The 12911-nt window shown below is 40.9% G+C and overlaps 1 protein-coding gene across 1 annotated transcript in view; it reads left to right on the forward strand.

Annotated features, from left to right (window-relative positions):
- Positions 1-12911, forward strand: part of POC1A (POC1 centriolar protein A) — a gene marked incomplete at its 3' end in the record, with an annotated part of 47187 nt that overhangs the window by 13924 nt on the left and 20352 nt on the right. Inside the window, exon 6 of the mRNA XM_009575733.1 lies at positions 2948-3081. Coding sequence (XP_009574028.1) covers positions 2948-3081 — 134 coding nt within the window. The remainder of the gene's footprint in view (positions 1-2947; positions 3082-12911) is intronic.

Consider the following 12911-nt stretch of genomic DNA (forward strand, 5'->3'; position numbering starts at 1 on the left):
GATCTTTAAGGTCCCTTCCAACCCAAACCATTCTGTGATTCTATGAAATAGTCATAGAAGTCAGAGACCTAAAATTGTGGTGATAGCTGTATGCAGCCACTTCATGCACCTGTGACTGCAAACTGGTGCATTTGTAACATATTCTGGAGATGTGTTTGTAAGCCTTGCTCTTCTGAGGGTTTATACACTTGCCTTTTGGCTAAATCAGATTTAGTTTTGTGGCTCTCCCATGTGAAGCTGCCATCTCAGTCCCACTAGAGGGCATCTCTTCCCTCAGTACATGCTTATGCTGCCTGATTTCAAGGGAGTCCATTTTAAAGATTGAGTTGCATCAAGGAGTTAATAGATAAGTAGCCCTGCCACAGACTCTTGCATGTTAAAGCTGGGTTGTTTTCCAAAACTGATTAGTCTTTTAGCAGTGTTGCTCTTGTTGCAACTGTGACATTTGTAAATGAAAGTTGGAAGTAGAGAGTGAACTGCAAAACCTTTTGTATAGTGTGGTTTGTGTGGGTTTTGTTGGTTTTTTTTTCTTTTTTTTAGCAAAGTATGCTCTGATCACGTTTACTGTACAGGAGAACAGACAGATGCTTTATTCAATCTTGTACTTGGTGCTAGCTTTTTTGTACAGCAGATCATCCCCCTACAAAAATGGCCAATGTTTATTGCCTGACACTTTTTTCCTGTGCAAAGTTGTGTGTGGGGCATCTCTGTTGCAGGTCTACGGAAACAGCTCTAGTCTTTTTTTTTTTTTTAATTACTGTTTAAAAAGAGCAACTGGCACTTTTATACAGTTCAGCTGGGTCTGGATGGTGGTTATCTGTTCAGTGGGGACTGTGGCTGTGTCAAGTCCATCCTAATTTATCTTCTGACTACTGGTTACTAAGAAGTTACATTCACCGATTACATAAAAGTAGTATTGCCAGACTTGGAACAGTTATGTTCAGTCACTCTATAGGCTGGCATGACTCTATTTTAGTAATTAACCCCCCAGTATAAGTCCCTTAACTGGCTGTTGTTTTTCTAGGGCTTTGCTGGCGGAAGGGTAGGCTTGTAGCAACAAGTCACTGAGAGATGTCACCTTGTGCTGCACGGGATTTATTGTTTACAACATGAAATAAAGTGAGGTTGCAGGATGTGTTGGCAAGTTTTTGGAGAGGTATTGTGCATGGTCTTGTGGGAGGTATGAACTGTTTTGGCAGAAGAGAGATGAAGTTTTCTTTGAGCTTATGACAGCCAAGGACTCCTTGGGCACAGAAGCTGCGACTGCTTGTATAGCCACAGTCTGCGTGATTTCTTTCCATTATGAAAAGGTTTTTTGGTGAAACTGGAAATACTTTATTCACTATCTGGAACTTGGAGGATATATCATTAACTTTGTCTATTTCTGATGTTATTCCTTTCAGGACTTGCCTTAGTTGACAAAATATGTTTGCCTTTATCTGAATATAGACACTAATAGGGTAAGGAATATCACAAATCACTTGGAATAAAATTTTCAAAGGAGAAATGTATTTAGTGCTCTTTCAGGAGGGAAAAACTCCATGTAGACTTTTTCTCCTTTAATACATAATGTAATACAAGGCTGGGGGGGTAGAGGAAAATCTAGCTGTGTGATAGAGGCAGTATTCACCAACAAGAATAACTGTTCAGAAGTTACCTGTGTTGAGTTAATGTTTTCTTCTGTGTTTTTTAATAGTTCAGGTAAAGAGGAGTTATGTTCTCAGAACTTAAGCTCAGGTATCTACCGTTTCTGAGAGTTTAAAAAGTAGATGCATTCTGTTTTACAATTAAGCAAGGTTATTTCAGATTTCTGCTTCAAATCTGCATCTGCAAAAGATAATATTTGATTCTAGTGTCTTTAAAATTGTATTTCGAGGGGGTTTTTTAACATGCAGTTTGGATTTGGAATGCGCAGTAGACTCTCAAGGGAATATAAATTTAGTTGGGGGGGGATGTACTACTAGTACTGGATTTGAGATACCAGAACATTTGGAGGGCACATAGTATAATTAAGAATAATTGGATAGTTAAAACCCTCTTCAAGCATAGTCTTAATATTCTGTAATGTCACATACGCTCAGAAAGCTGTGCATATGTAAAGTACTGCATGTTCTCATAAATAAATATGTTCAATAGCCTGTTTTGTAAAAGTTCGGGGAGGGGGGAAAAAGCCCTGCATTAGGTAGGTGTTTAATGTTACAGTGAACTTAAAAGTGTAGTTTGACTCTTTTCCTAGAGCATTTTCTTTAACTCTTTTCAAAAATAACTCTTAGGCTTCATTGTCATGCAGGAAGGGTTGCTTTATTGGAAATTCACACTCTTGATAGTTTGTCTGTTCATACTTGATTTAAATTTTTGGTGAGGTGAATTGGATGGCTGAAGGAGTAATGCTTATACTGGACCATTTTCAAGTTGCTGGTTCATCTTTCCTAGTTACTCTGAAGCCTAGTCTTGGTTAGAGTTGGGTAATAAACCAAAAGAACCTGTGCAATTCCAACTTTGAGTTTGTCTTTCATCATAATTTGAGTCTTCTCCTTAATGTACCAGCATATAGAGTTTATTCTAGAATCACTTGGGAGCGAGAACAGCAGCTCCACGGTAGTAAAATCTATCAATGTCCAGCTCTCTCTCAGAATCATATAGCTCTCTTGTGCATATAGTTACTTTTTGGGGCTAAGCTGGAAGCTTTTGTAGTCTTAAATCTCCCAGAATAATTGGCAAAGCTTCCTTTTTCCTTTCAATAAAGTAGTGCCTATTTTTACAAGAATTGAATACTGCCCTTGTTCCCAATGCTTTGAAGAGTTTTTGTGGAATGTTTCCCCCATAATAATTTTCCTGTTAAACTTTATAACAGAAAATTGGAATGTGCTTTTACTTTATTTTATTCTTTTGCCTTGGGCTTATGTAAACTGGTCTCGGTGATTATGTACATTTTTTCCATCTTTAGTGCACAGTGCTGTGGTAAACAGTCTTTCCTTTCACCCCTCTGGAAACTATCTGGTTACTGCTTCCAATGATTCAACTCTTAAAATTCTGGACTTGCTAGAAGGAAGACTTCTGTATACTCTTCATGGTCACCAGGTGAGACAAAGCCTTTTATACAGTAATGTACAAACCCATAACAAACTGGGCAAATTTGTGCTTGAGCCTCTTCATGGCCAAAAATCTTTTAAAAACTTCCTTGCATAAAATGATGATGATAGTACTAATAATAATCTTTGGGATCATGACTGTTTTGAAGGGAGGGCCTATGGAGGGGGAAGAAGGTAAGGCAGGAATGGAGAGGATGAGAAAACAAGACAGAAAGGGAGCTCCAGTATTGAGGATGCAAGTCTAAGTCCTAAGGGGCACAGTCAGAGCTGCACCCCAGACTCTAACCCTGGGTCTGTCGTGCACTCTCTGTACCACAGCTCTGACTCCCTCGCTAGAGTGGTGCAAATAACACTTGGGCCCCTGACTTAAGTGTTATGAAGATAAATGCTATTCACCTGACAGGAGACTTAGGGACAGTAGTGGTACAATGGAGGAAATATGTTTTGAGTCGTGATTTAGGAACATGTTTCCATTTTGTTAACAGTCTGAATTAAATAATTGAAGGTGATAAATGCTGCTGATTGGTTAAGTTTAACTGATTGGCCTATTAGTATTATGGTGCTGGATGTGTTGCGTGTAAGTTTAATTATATGAATGCTTGGAGCTCTCTTTATAAACGTTAAATGAAAATAAATAGACTAATTTCATTGTCCATGCTGAGTGGGGCTCAAAGGCATGAAAAAGCAGACCTGCTTTAAAGGTTTCCTTTCCAAAGGGACAAAGAGAACAAATTCTTAACCCACTTGTCTCTCTGTTTAAAATGGGGGCTGAGTCTTAAAGCATCAAAACTAGCTGGGGAAAAATCACAGCCTGAAGCTGTTGGGGGTGGTGGACATGGTTCTCAGCAATAATGGTAGCTGTGTAAGCTGCAAAACTGATAATTCTGGCTTCTTGTTGCTTTATGTTTAGTGACTGCCTTGTCTGATGTCTAAAAAGGTCAAGTTTGTTCTGTAACTTCTGTTATACTATGTGTTAATAAATTTTTCTCCTTTTTTGGAATAGTAATGGAAAAATAGGACAACCTTATACTTAAAGCTCTACTTCATGGGAAGATCTGATTAAAACTGACCAAAGGGTTCAAATGCTGAAAAGAACGAGGGAAAGATAATAAATGCTGGCTATCCTAACACATAAACCGCAACTGCATAAAACTTTCTTTCCTTGAAAACTGGACTAAGTGGATACTTCTGTCAGATAGAGGATGCAAAGCTTCTAACTGTTGTCCTAATCTCATTTTCATATTTGTCTTTTGTATTAATTGGCCAAGTGAGTGCTTAGGAAGTAGCTTTCTGGAAAAGGGTAAGTGTGGAGGGACAGTGGATCTTTGCACCTATCATCCTTGCCTCAGGAAGGGATGTGCCTGGTTATTGTTCGGCAGCAGGCTGAACCTGCTTTCCATTTTCCTCCGTTCTGAGCTGTAGGCTGCTCCTCGACACGTCCAGTAGCACAAAAAAAGTTTTGCTTTGAATGAGAGTCCAAAACTCATTATGGTGATGGAGGTCTTCAGAATTAGGCAATAGAAGGTCCCTTTAGGCTGGTGCTGCACTTAACTCAGGGCTTCTACAAAACAGTTGGTTTGTGAATCATCTGTTCAGAAGTAGATTTAAAGCTCTGTATTATTCCCCCCCGCACACACTGTTTCAGATCAGTTAGATGTCTGCCACTCTCTGCTAGGTATCTAACTGACATTGGAAATGCTTTGACACTGGCACAGCTGAAGGGTAGGTGCTGTTGTGGGATTACACCTCCTTTGGTTTGGAAACAAGTAGAAGTATAAAAGTGGTGGTAGTGCTTTCTGGTCTTCTTTAAGGGTATTGCACTGAGACAGCTGTGCAGCCAGTCCTGGCGTAGCCCTGGGCAGGCATTCCCTCTGCTGGCACGTGCTGTATTGTTGTGGGTTGGTTCTTTTAATGCCTGATTTAACAGGCATTATAATAATAACAACAGGCATAATTTTGCTTTTCCACTAAAAGTATATGATAACCTGTGCTTCATTCACAGTAAGCAACCGACAGTGACAACAGGCCCTGCTTTCATCAGAAGCTGCTGGGGTGGATTCCTGCACTGGCTGCTTCTCTAGCCTGCTCTGCTCATAGATAAACACAGGCTACTTAATATTGAGGGCTTTTTTTTTTTTCCTCCAGCCTCACTGTGATTTCTGCTAGTATCTCCAAGTGGCTAAAAATGAAGTGAGTGTGGATTTTTTGGTCATTAAGTAGATTTGCCTTTTTAAGTGTGGGCTATAGGTTAGTCACCAAATGAACAGCCTGTTCTGAAGACATTCTTGAGTTGTGACTGTGGGTGAATATGCTGGTTGAGACTTTGTTCTCACTCTGACAGCTGACTGCTGTTATGTTTTTCTGGGAAGGCTGCATGCAAGTGGACACTTGAAGGAAAAAAAAATGTAAGGTCTTTAGACATACTTTGACGCAACTGCTGGAGTGCCAGGAATTTGTTAGCAGCTGATTAGCTGTAGTTTACATAGGGAGGATTGCCAAGTTTACATTGCTGTCTTTAATTGTAATGTAGCTGGCCCCCTTGTAGCAGAAGGATCGTTAGAGACAGGAGTTTGCAGCTTGGAGCTGACATCTTGCAGCTGTGAAATATCATTCTGTATTGTGCTGCATATTTTAGTTCTGGAGTGCTTCAAGCTGTGAAGTACTCTTGTCTAATTCCATACAGATGAGACACCAGGTTGGTATGTAGGTTCACCTCTGGTACTGAATCATAGTTGAGGAACAGAATGTCTTGGGGCCTGTAAGTCCCCTCCGGAGAGTTGCTAGAGGAGAGCACGTATGTACACAGTGCCTGTCTGCCCTTTGGGGTGCTTTGATTAGAGCATTTCCAGACTGACTTCCTTAGTGGAATGGAAGTTCTCAGTAAATATTTAGAAAACATCTGCGTGGTTATGTTTATAAATAGGAAGACAGAAAATGCAAAGTTAATTTCTGCAAGCAACCTTGACTTGAACCATGAAGTAGCTGCCTTCCGCCTACCTGGGTGGTGTAAGTGCTCTAAAGAGCAAGATATTCTGAGCAGGTGCACGAGAAGCGAATGTGCTCCTCTACTGTCTGCTACCAGCTCTACCTAGGTGGTATTAAACATCCGTGCAGGCCTAGTCATCTTTGAAGGGTGTGAGGACATGTCAATGCTGCACAGAACTGGACCAGCAAAGGGAGAGGAGGGGTGTGTTGCAAATAACAAGCAATTGATTTTAGATTAGCATTAAAAGGAAATATGAGTGTTCTATTTTTTTTTTTAAAACTGAAGCTTTCAGGAGTTAAAAAGCTACTGAAGATTCAATTATAAGGTGTCAATATAATTTTTCCTTATGTTAGCTGTAGCCCTTACTCCCTGGAGAAGGAAGGTGCAGGCATGAATCTTGCTCTGTGTAGTGATACGGGAGTTTTTCAAAGCTCAGGGGACTGAGAATCCTTGTGACTTCTTGTCAAAGGGATGAAAACATCCCTTGTTGCCATTGCCATCTCTGTCCCCTGTGCTTTTCTCCTTGGTTCCCTCTTATTCTCCCTTTCTCTCCTTTGTGTTATCACCCTCATTGTGCATTTCTAGGAATCTGCCCTTTTTAGCTAAACACTTTTCTTGTCCTTACCATTAGAGATGTGGATTCTTTCCACAGCCCCTATTGCTTTCCACTCCATCCCCACTCGAGGACAATACTCAGCTCTGTCCTGTACCTCTTGATTTGCCAGTGTGCAATGCCTGTGCTGACACCTTTTCCCCTCTCTACATCGTCTTTGGGGTCTCTGTGTTGTTGGTAAAAAAAAAAAACAACAAACATCCATGACTTTCATAGCTTTTTTTTCCTAGCTCTTGCTTCCTTCTAAGGTTTGGATTTTCCTGTTGGATGCTGCTTCTGCAGGATATGTGCTGCATCCTGCACCAGATTGTGAAACAAGTGTGTGTAACTGTCATCTGTCTTGCCCCTTGTATTTCTTCCTGCCTCTGTCATCTTCTCTGAATTCAGCTTTCTTCTCCTACTATGTATCCTGCTATTGTCTTTCACCTTTTCTGATGAGATTGAATAAATCTTCATAGCTGTGGGTTTCCTTGCTGCAAGTTTGTCATTGATCCTGAGATACAGGCTCAGTGCTTCTGCCTTACCAAAAGGTCTGTTAATTTGAATTGGTCTTGACTGAACTCTCTTCACTACTTTATCTGCTGCTGAAACCAAGCGATAGGTGAAAAACACACGACATCAGCATCTTGTCTCAGGCCCTCCGTTTTCTTTGGTACTTGAACGCGTTTATCAAGTTTCTTACCTGCTCTTGGTGTTTTCCTAATTGTCTCATTCACTAATTCTTTGCATCTTTTTCTCTTCTACCCTCTGTCATTTCAATGTCCATCTGTCCAAGTGTGACTTGCCCTCTTCTCCTGTGCCATGAAGCAGTTGAAAACACTGTGAACAGCGGCAATGACTGATCTGTTTATTTCTTTTATGCCTTTGACTGATGATCCCATGCCTAGGATCCCAGCATGCTTGTTGCTGCCTCTGATTTGCTTCTCAGACCTCATCACCACTTGTATCTCCTTTTTCTCTTTGCACTAGTTAATCTACTCCAGGAGAGTTTGACTGAATGTACTGGCTCCTATCTTCCCACTTGTACATCTCCATTTGTGGGCAGCGGAAGAGGAAGCTCCCCTTTAATGCAACTATTCGCATCCTCTAGATATGCCTTGTTCTAGCTCTTGGCACCTCCTTTACTCTTATCTGGCTCTTCTCTGGTATGCATTAATCTCTCCCAGGATTAAAAAAAAAAAAGAAGAAAAATCTGCTGGCATCCTTGATCTCACTTGTCTCTCCAGCTACCCCCCTCTCTGCCTCTCCTTTCATCGTGCACAGTGAACATCACTAAACTACTCTCCTCTGATTTATTCCTGGACCCTCTCCAGCCTGGCTCTCGTTTCTTTTGTTATGCTGAAGCCAAAATGTTATCTCAGTTCCTAGCTGAAGCTCGCAAGTCTGGCCTCTTTTGATTTGAATTGACTGTTGGTGTTGGCCCTGCTGTTCTTGAAATTGTGTGCCTTCTGTCCTCCAGCAGTTCTGTGGGGGAGGAAATGATGTTCAAGAGGGTTTTCTCTGTGACTGTCCACTTATTATTTATAGATGGTACACATTGATCTGCTATCTGCATGCAGGTATGACTGTTTGCTCCAGGCATATTTCCATTTCTCCAAACTAAACTCTTGGCCTTTCTCTTAAGTATTTATTTCAGAGAGATCTATTTTTAGCTCCACCTTTGAAAGCTTTGTGTTCAGGGATGCTATTCCTGTTGTGTCTTGTCATCCCTGTGTCAACTGTTACTGATGCTATTAGCATCCCACCAGTCACTCATTCAGTGTTGTAATCCATGTCCTGGCTTTGGATCCCATCTCTCTAGGTGATGAGTGCATTCAAGCCATTCAGAATAGTTCTGAACATCTTTTTCTAAGGCCACATTTAATGTTTTGTGTAAGCTGATCAACCTGCAGATTGCTAGGGCCATAAAGGCCTTGTGATCACTAGCCTCCTTCTGTAGGAAGCGGAGAACAAGGAGAAGGTATAATCACTATCTCTGGGGGATAGTCTGCACATAAATTAGATTGTGTAACGTGCTGTGCTTCACCCTTCTTACCTACGTATGCAGCTAGAAGTGGGATGTCACCTGGTGCTTCAGCTACCGTGGCATGGCTATCTGACCTTGCCTGAATCTTGTTCATTGGGAACGCTGCTGCGAAGGACTAGGTTTGATCCTGTTATCATTCCTTCTGTATGGCTTCCTTTTTTGGTTCCAGTTTCTTTGCGGCATCCAGTGTGTGAGCCACTTGACCTTTTCAAGGCTCCCTGGGGCTTATCTCCACCCTGCCTGGTGGTACTCTTTCACTAGAGGAGATGAGTTGAGTATTGATTAGTGGCAATGTCCTTACCACTCAGCATTTCCAGTGGATGATTTTTTTGCTTCCGTCTGTACTTTCCCAAACTTTCTGCAGATCTCTCCCAGTACCAAAACTATTATTATAATTTCAAACTTTGACATGCGCAAAAGCTCGACAGTCCTCATGTTGTTGGCTTGCTGAGGACTAAATAGAAATGTTCCTTACTGCTGACTTAATGTATTTCATTGTCCAATCTCTTCTTTCTGCAGCTTGCTGTTTAATCTGAGGCAAGAAGCTGTAGGAATTTGGGGACTGGTGCTAGCAGCTTGTGTGCAGCAGCGAGCACAATGAGGATGCAAAACTAGAACTTCTGAACCCTCAGGAAATACTAATAGAAGGGCATTTGTATCTTGCTACAGAAAGAGGAATAAAGTGGTCCTTTAGAAGGTTGCTGCATCACACATGTTCTAGTTGTATGGGAAATAAGCTTAAAATTCTCCCTGCAACTTGTATAGAGGACTATGCAACTGCTGCTTTCTGACACTTTTTTGATGAAAACAGTAAGTTTAAAGGGGAAAAAAAATCTGAAGTAAGATTTGAATTCTTCAGTCTCCAACTATGTACCTGTTGTCCAGGACTGCATCAGAAACCTGGTGGATCTCTGCCGTGCTTACCTGGAACAAATGGGAGTTAGGCTGTGTTTAATCACTGTCATGTGTAGCTTTACTTTTGTATTGTGTGTTTATATTAAATTGTGAGAGTATTTGGCAAACTATTATTTGTATGTTGCTATAGCAAACCTGTTATATCTGGGGAGAGTGCTGTAAATGTATGTAGCAAAAATACTTTTCACTTAATTTGTGTCAACAAATCTGTAGAGGATGTTGTGTCTATAGACTTGTTTGTTCCCCTTCTTTCAATTTATAAAGGCACATTCAGTCTTTGATATCAGTTTCTATTTTGGGAGAAATATGTTCTGTTGTACTTCTTTTCCCCTCCAGAATGCTGTGACTTTGGAGTCAGTTCATTGCCTGTTTTAATGTGATTTGTATTGTGCTAAATTTTGTTTAAATACACTGAAATACTTAAACTGATAAAAATAATTTTGTGAAACATTGCTCCTCTCCATTCCTCACTTGTTCCTGAACATTTTTTCTTAAGCAATGTCTTGAATGTTTGTGTTTTTGGGTGTTTTTTTTTTTTTGGTCTTAAGCAATGTCTTGAATGTTTGTGGTTTTGGGTTTTGTTTTTTTTTTTTTTGCCCTCCCAACCTCACTGGTTTATTACAGTCAGAGTGCAGCTTCTGTATCCTCAGCTCTGTTATCTTTGAGCAGTGTTCACCTCTGTGCAGTTTTCTGGCTATGTACTTGTTTCTGCCCTTCCTTATTGCTTATTTGTCTTCTGCTTTTGTATGTTTTCTTAGAGTCTCCATTCCTGACAGTGTGGTCAGAGAGCTGAACTGCTGGGGAAGGTGGGTGGGACTAGAAGGCAGAGGCAGGCTTTGTCTCAGCTGATTGATGGCGGTGTCTTTGGTTTGAAATATCTGCATTATTTAATGCTGTGTTAGTTGAACAAGCTTAGTCACGCTAATGACTGCGCATGCATTTTTAAATTGCTGCTACTAGATCAATTGTGGCAAGATCTCTCGAGTAAGATTTTGCTATTAGAAGGCCTGAAAACCTTTCAAAATCACTGCAGGTGAAATGATAATATGGAAATACCTTAATGTGTTTTAAGGAAGCTAAAACTCTTCACACTGGGAGTGACCACATCAAGACTCTAGTTTTGCTGGCATAACCTTGTGCCAGCATATTTGAAACCACGCAGGACTGTGGGTCACAGGTTGCAGTGAGAGTTGGGTGTTTATGCCAAATGCAGTCTTTGGGTATTAGTCTACCTTCAGGATTTATAATGAAGAGTTCACTTTTACAAAGTAGGAGAGAGAAGGGAAACCAGAACAAACTAGATGTGAGATTTCCATGTGACGCCCATTAGGAAGATGTGAACTCTTAATAGAATAGTCCATCCTTGCAACTTATACAGGGTGAGGAGAAGCTTCTTACTTGCTTTCTGAGATACATGATTTTACTTGAAGGAGAATAACTACTTCTGTCAGGAGGTGTGTGTTCATGTGGTGGGGTTTTCTGGTGGTTGTGTTGTGGCTTTTCTGGTTGTGTTTTTTGTGTTTTTTTTTTTTTTTTTGTTTCAGCCTGTTCTTAGTTCAGCTTGCTTTCCCAGCAAACTTGGCTGTAGGCAGCCTCTGGAAGTGCTCGTTCCTGCCTCTGCCCATTTCAGCTTGGGCAAAAGCTAAGGCTTAGGACAGTCTGCAAAGAAAGATGTTCAGTAGCTGACATAAAACTTCACTATCTGTGTCCTGTTTATTCTAGGCAGAACAGTTTGTCTGTTGTGCCTGTGCTCGAACACACGTAATGATTTCCCAGCTCTGTTTAACTATATCTCAGAGCACCTGCCTCATCCTTCCCATGTACGTCCTCCTGTGTGTTTTCTGAAAGGTGGGAAACGTATTAAAATAGATGCGCGGTGTGAAATGCATGCTTTTACTCAAGCAGTGCCGTAGCAGTCAGCACCATTTAAAGTCTCTCAGAACTGACTTGTTTTAAGAGCAAGGCTTCTTCAAAATGCAAGCACCTGTGCCATACAAAGATGATCCAGAATGCTTTAACTCTGGCATCTCTTCTGTGAAACTACTAAGAGAAAAGCAGTTTTAAGCCAACCTTCCATTCTTCAGTTAAAAACCTGACAACTAACACAAACCTGCACAGATCACTAGCCTGTAGCTTAACCATGGCAAACAATGGTAGTGTAAGGAGTGCCTGCCTGCTGCTTGCATTCTCCTGTGCTGCTGCAGGTGCCTGTTTGTTTGAAGCCTCTGTCATTGCTTGACCACACGCTCCATGCGTGAGGGGATATGAAGCAGTGATTCTGTTTTGGTTTTGATGGCTTTGGATGTCCCCCCTGTGACTTTGTCCTGCTAGTTGGTATCCAAAGAGAATAACTGCCTCCTGCAAAACTCTGCTGTATTGTGTAGTACTATCTAAGTAGAAGTTAATGTACAAATACAGTATATTCTGCTGATGCTGCTTTGTCTGCCATTCAGTGACCTGCTCTTCTTTCCAGTGCTCCTCAGGTAGCCTTGGCTTTTTCTTCTTCCTGTTCTGGAAACAGTGGTCTTGTACTTCGTGGACTTCTTGACTGCCAAGTCTAAAATAAAATGAGTAATTGGATTCTGCTCTGAATAATGAATCTGCTTGTACAGATTCCTTGACTTAAAATGCTTCTAACCTTGGCCGAATTAATTGATGTAAATTGATTGCTTTGGTTGATAGCTGGTCAGGCATGTTTTGAAGTTATATTGTGGTGGAGTGGGCAAGAGCTTTAAGCCTTGGGTCTTTTGCAGTGAGCAGTTTGCATGGAATATCCTAGAAATATATAGGAGAGCATGTGATGGCTGTATATAAAAAAACCACAGCCTTTTCCTTTGTGGTAGAACTGATTCTTTCACTTCTTGCCTGTAGCCCTGCCTGTTGGCTGTTTTCATCATCAGTCATGTGTTTTATGTGTCCCTTAGTGACAGCTGTGTATTTTCAAAGAAAGGCTGTTGGGAAAATATGTGGAGAGAAGATACTCTTTTCCATGGCAAATCTGGTGCGTGCAGTGGTCCATGAAATATGTTGTCTTGTGGTGTCAGTGTCTTGAAGATCCTGGGTAATGTTTGAAGTTCTGGCCCCTGGACTTCCATAATTATGTGAAAATCTTGGCTAAGTGCATTTTCCTTTCATGGTTCTAGTTTTCATGGTGTGAGGAGGAGCTTGGAAAATGTAAATTTTGAAGGCCTGATAGTTGGAGCCTGAAAGGTAGATTCATCACTCCTCAAATTTGTTTTAAAAAAACATTTTTTTTATAGGACATGACTTACGATTCGT

Source organism: Fulmarus glacialis, unplaced genomic scaffold (assembly GCF_000690835.1).
Source record: "Fulmarus glacialis isolate BGI_N327 unplaced genomic scaffold, ASM69083v1 scaffold21824, whole genome shotgun sequence".
Classification (NCBI taxonomy): Eukaryota; Metazoa; Chordata; class Aves; order Procellariiformes; family Procellariidae; genus Fulmarus; species Fulmarus glacialis.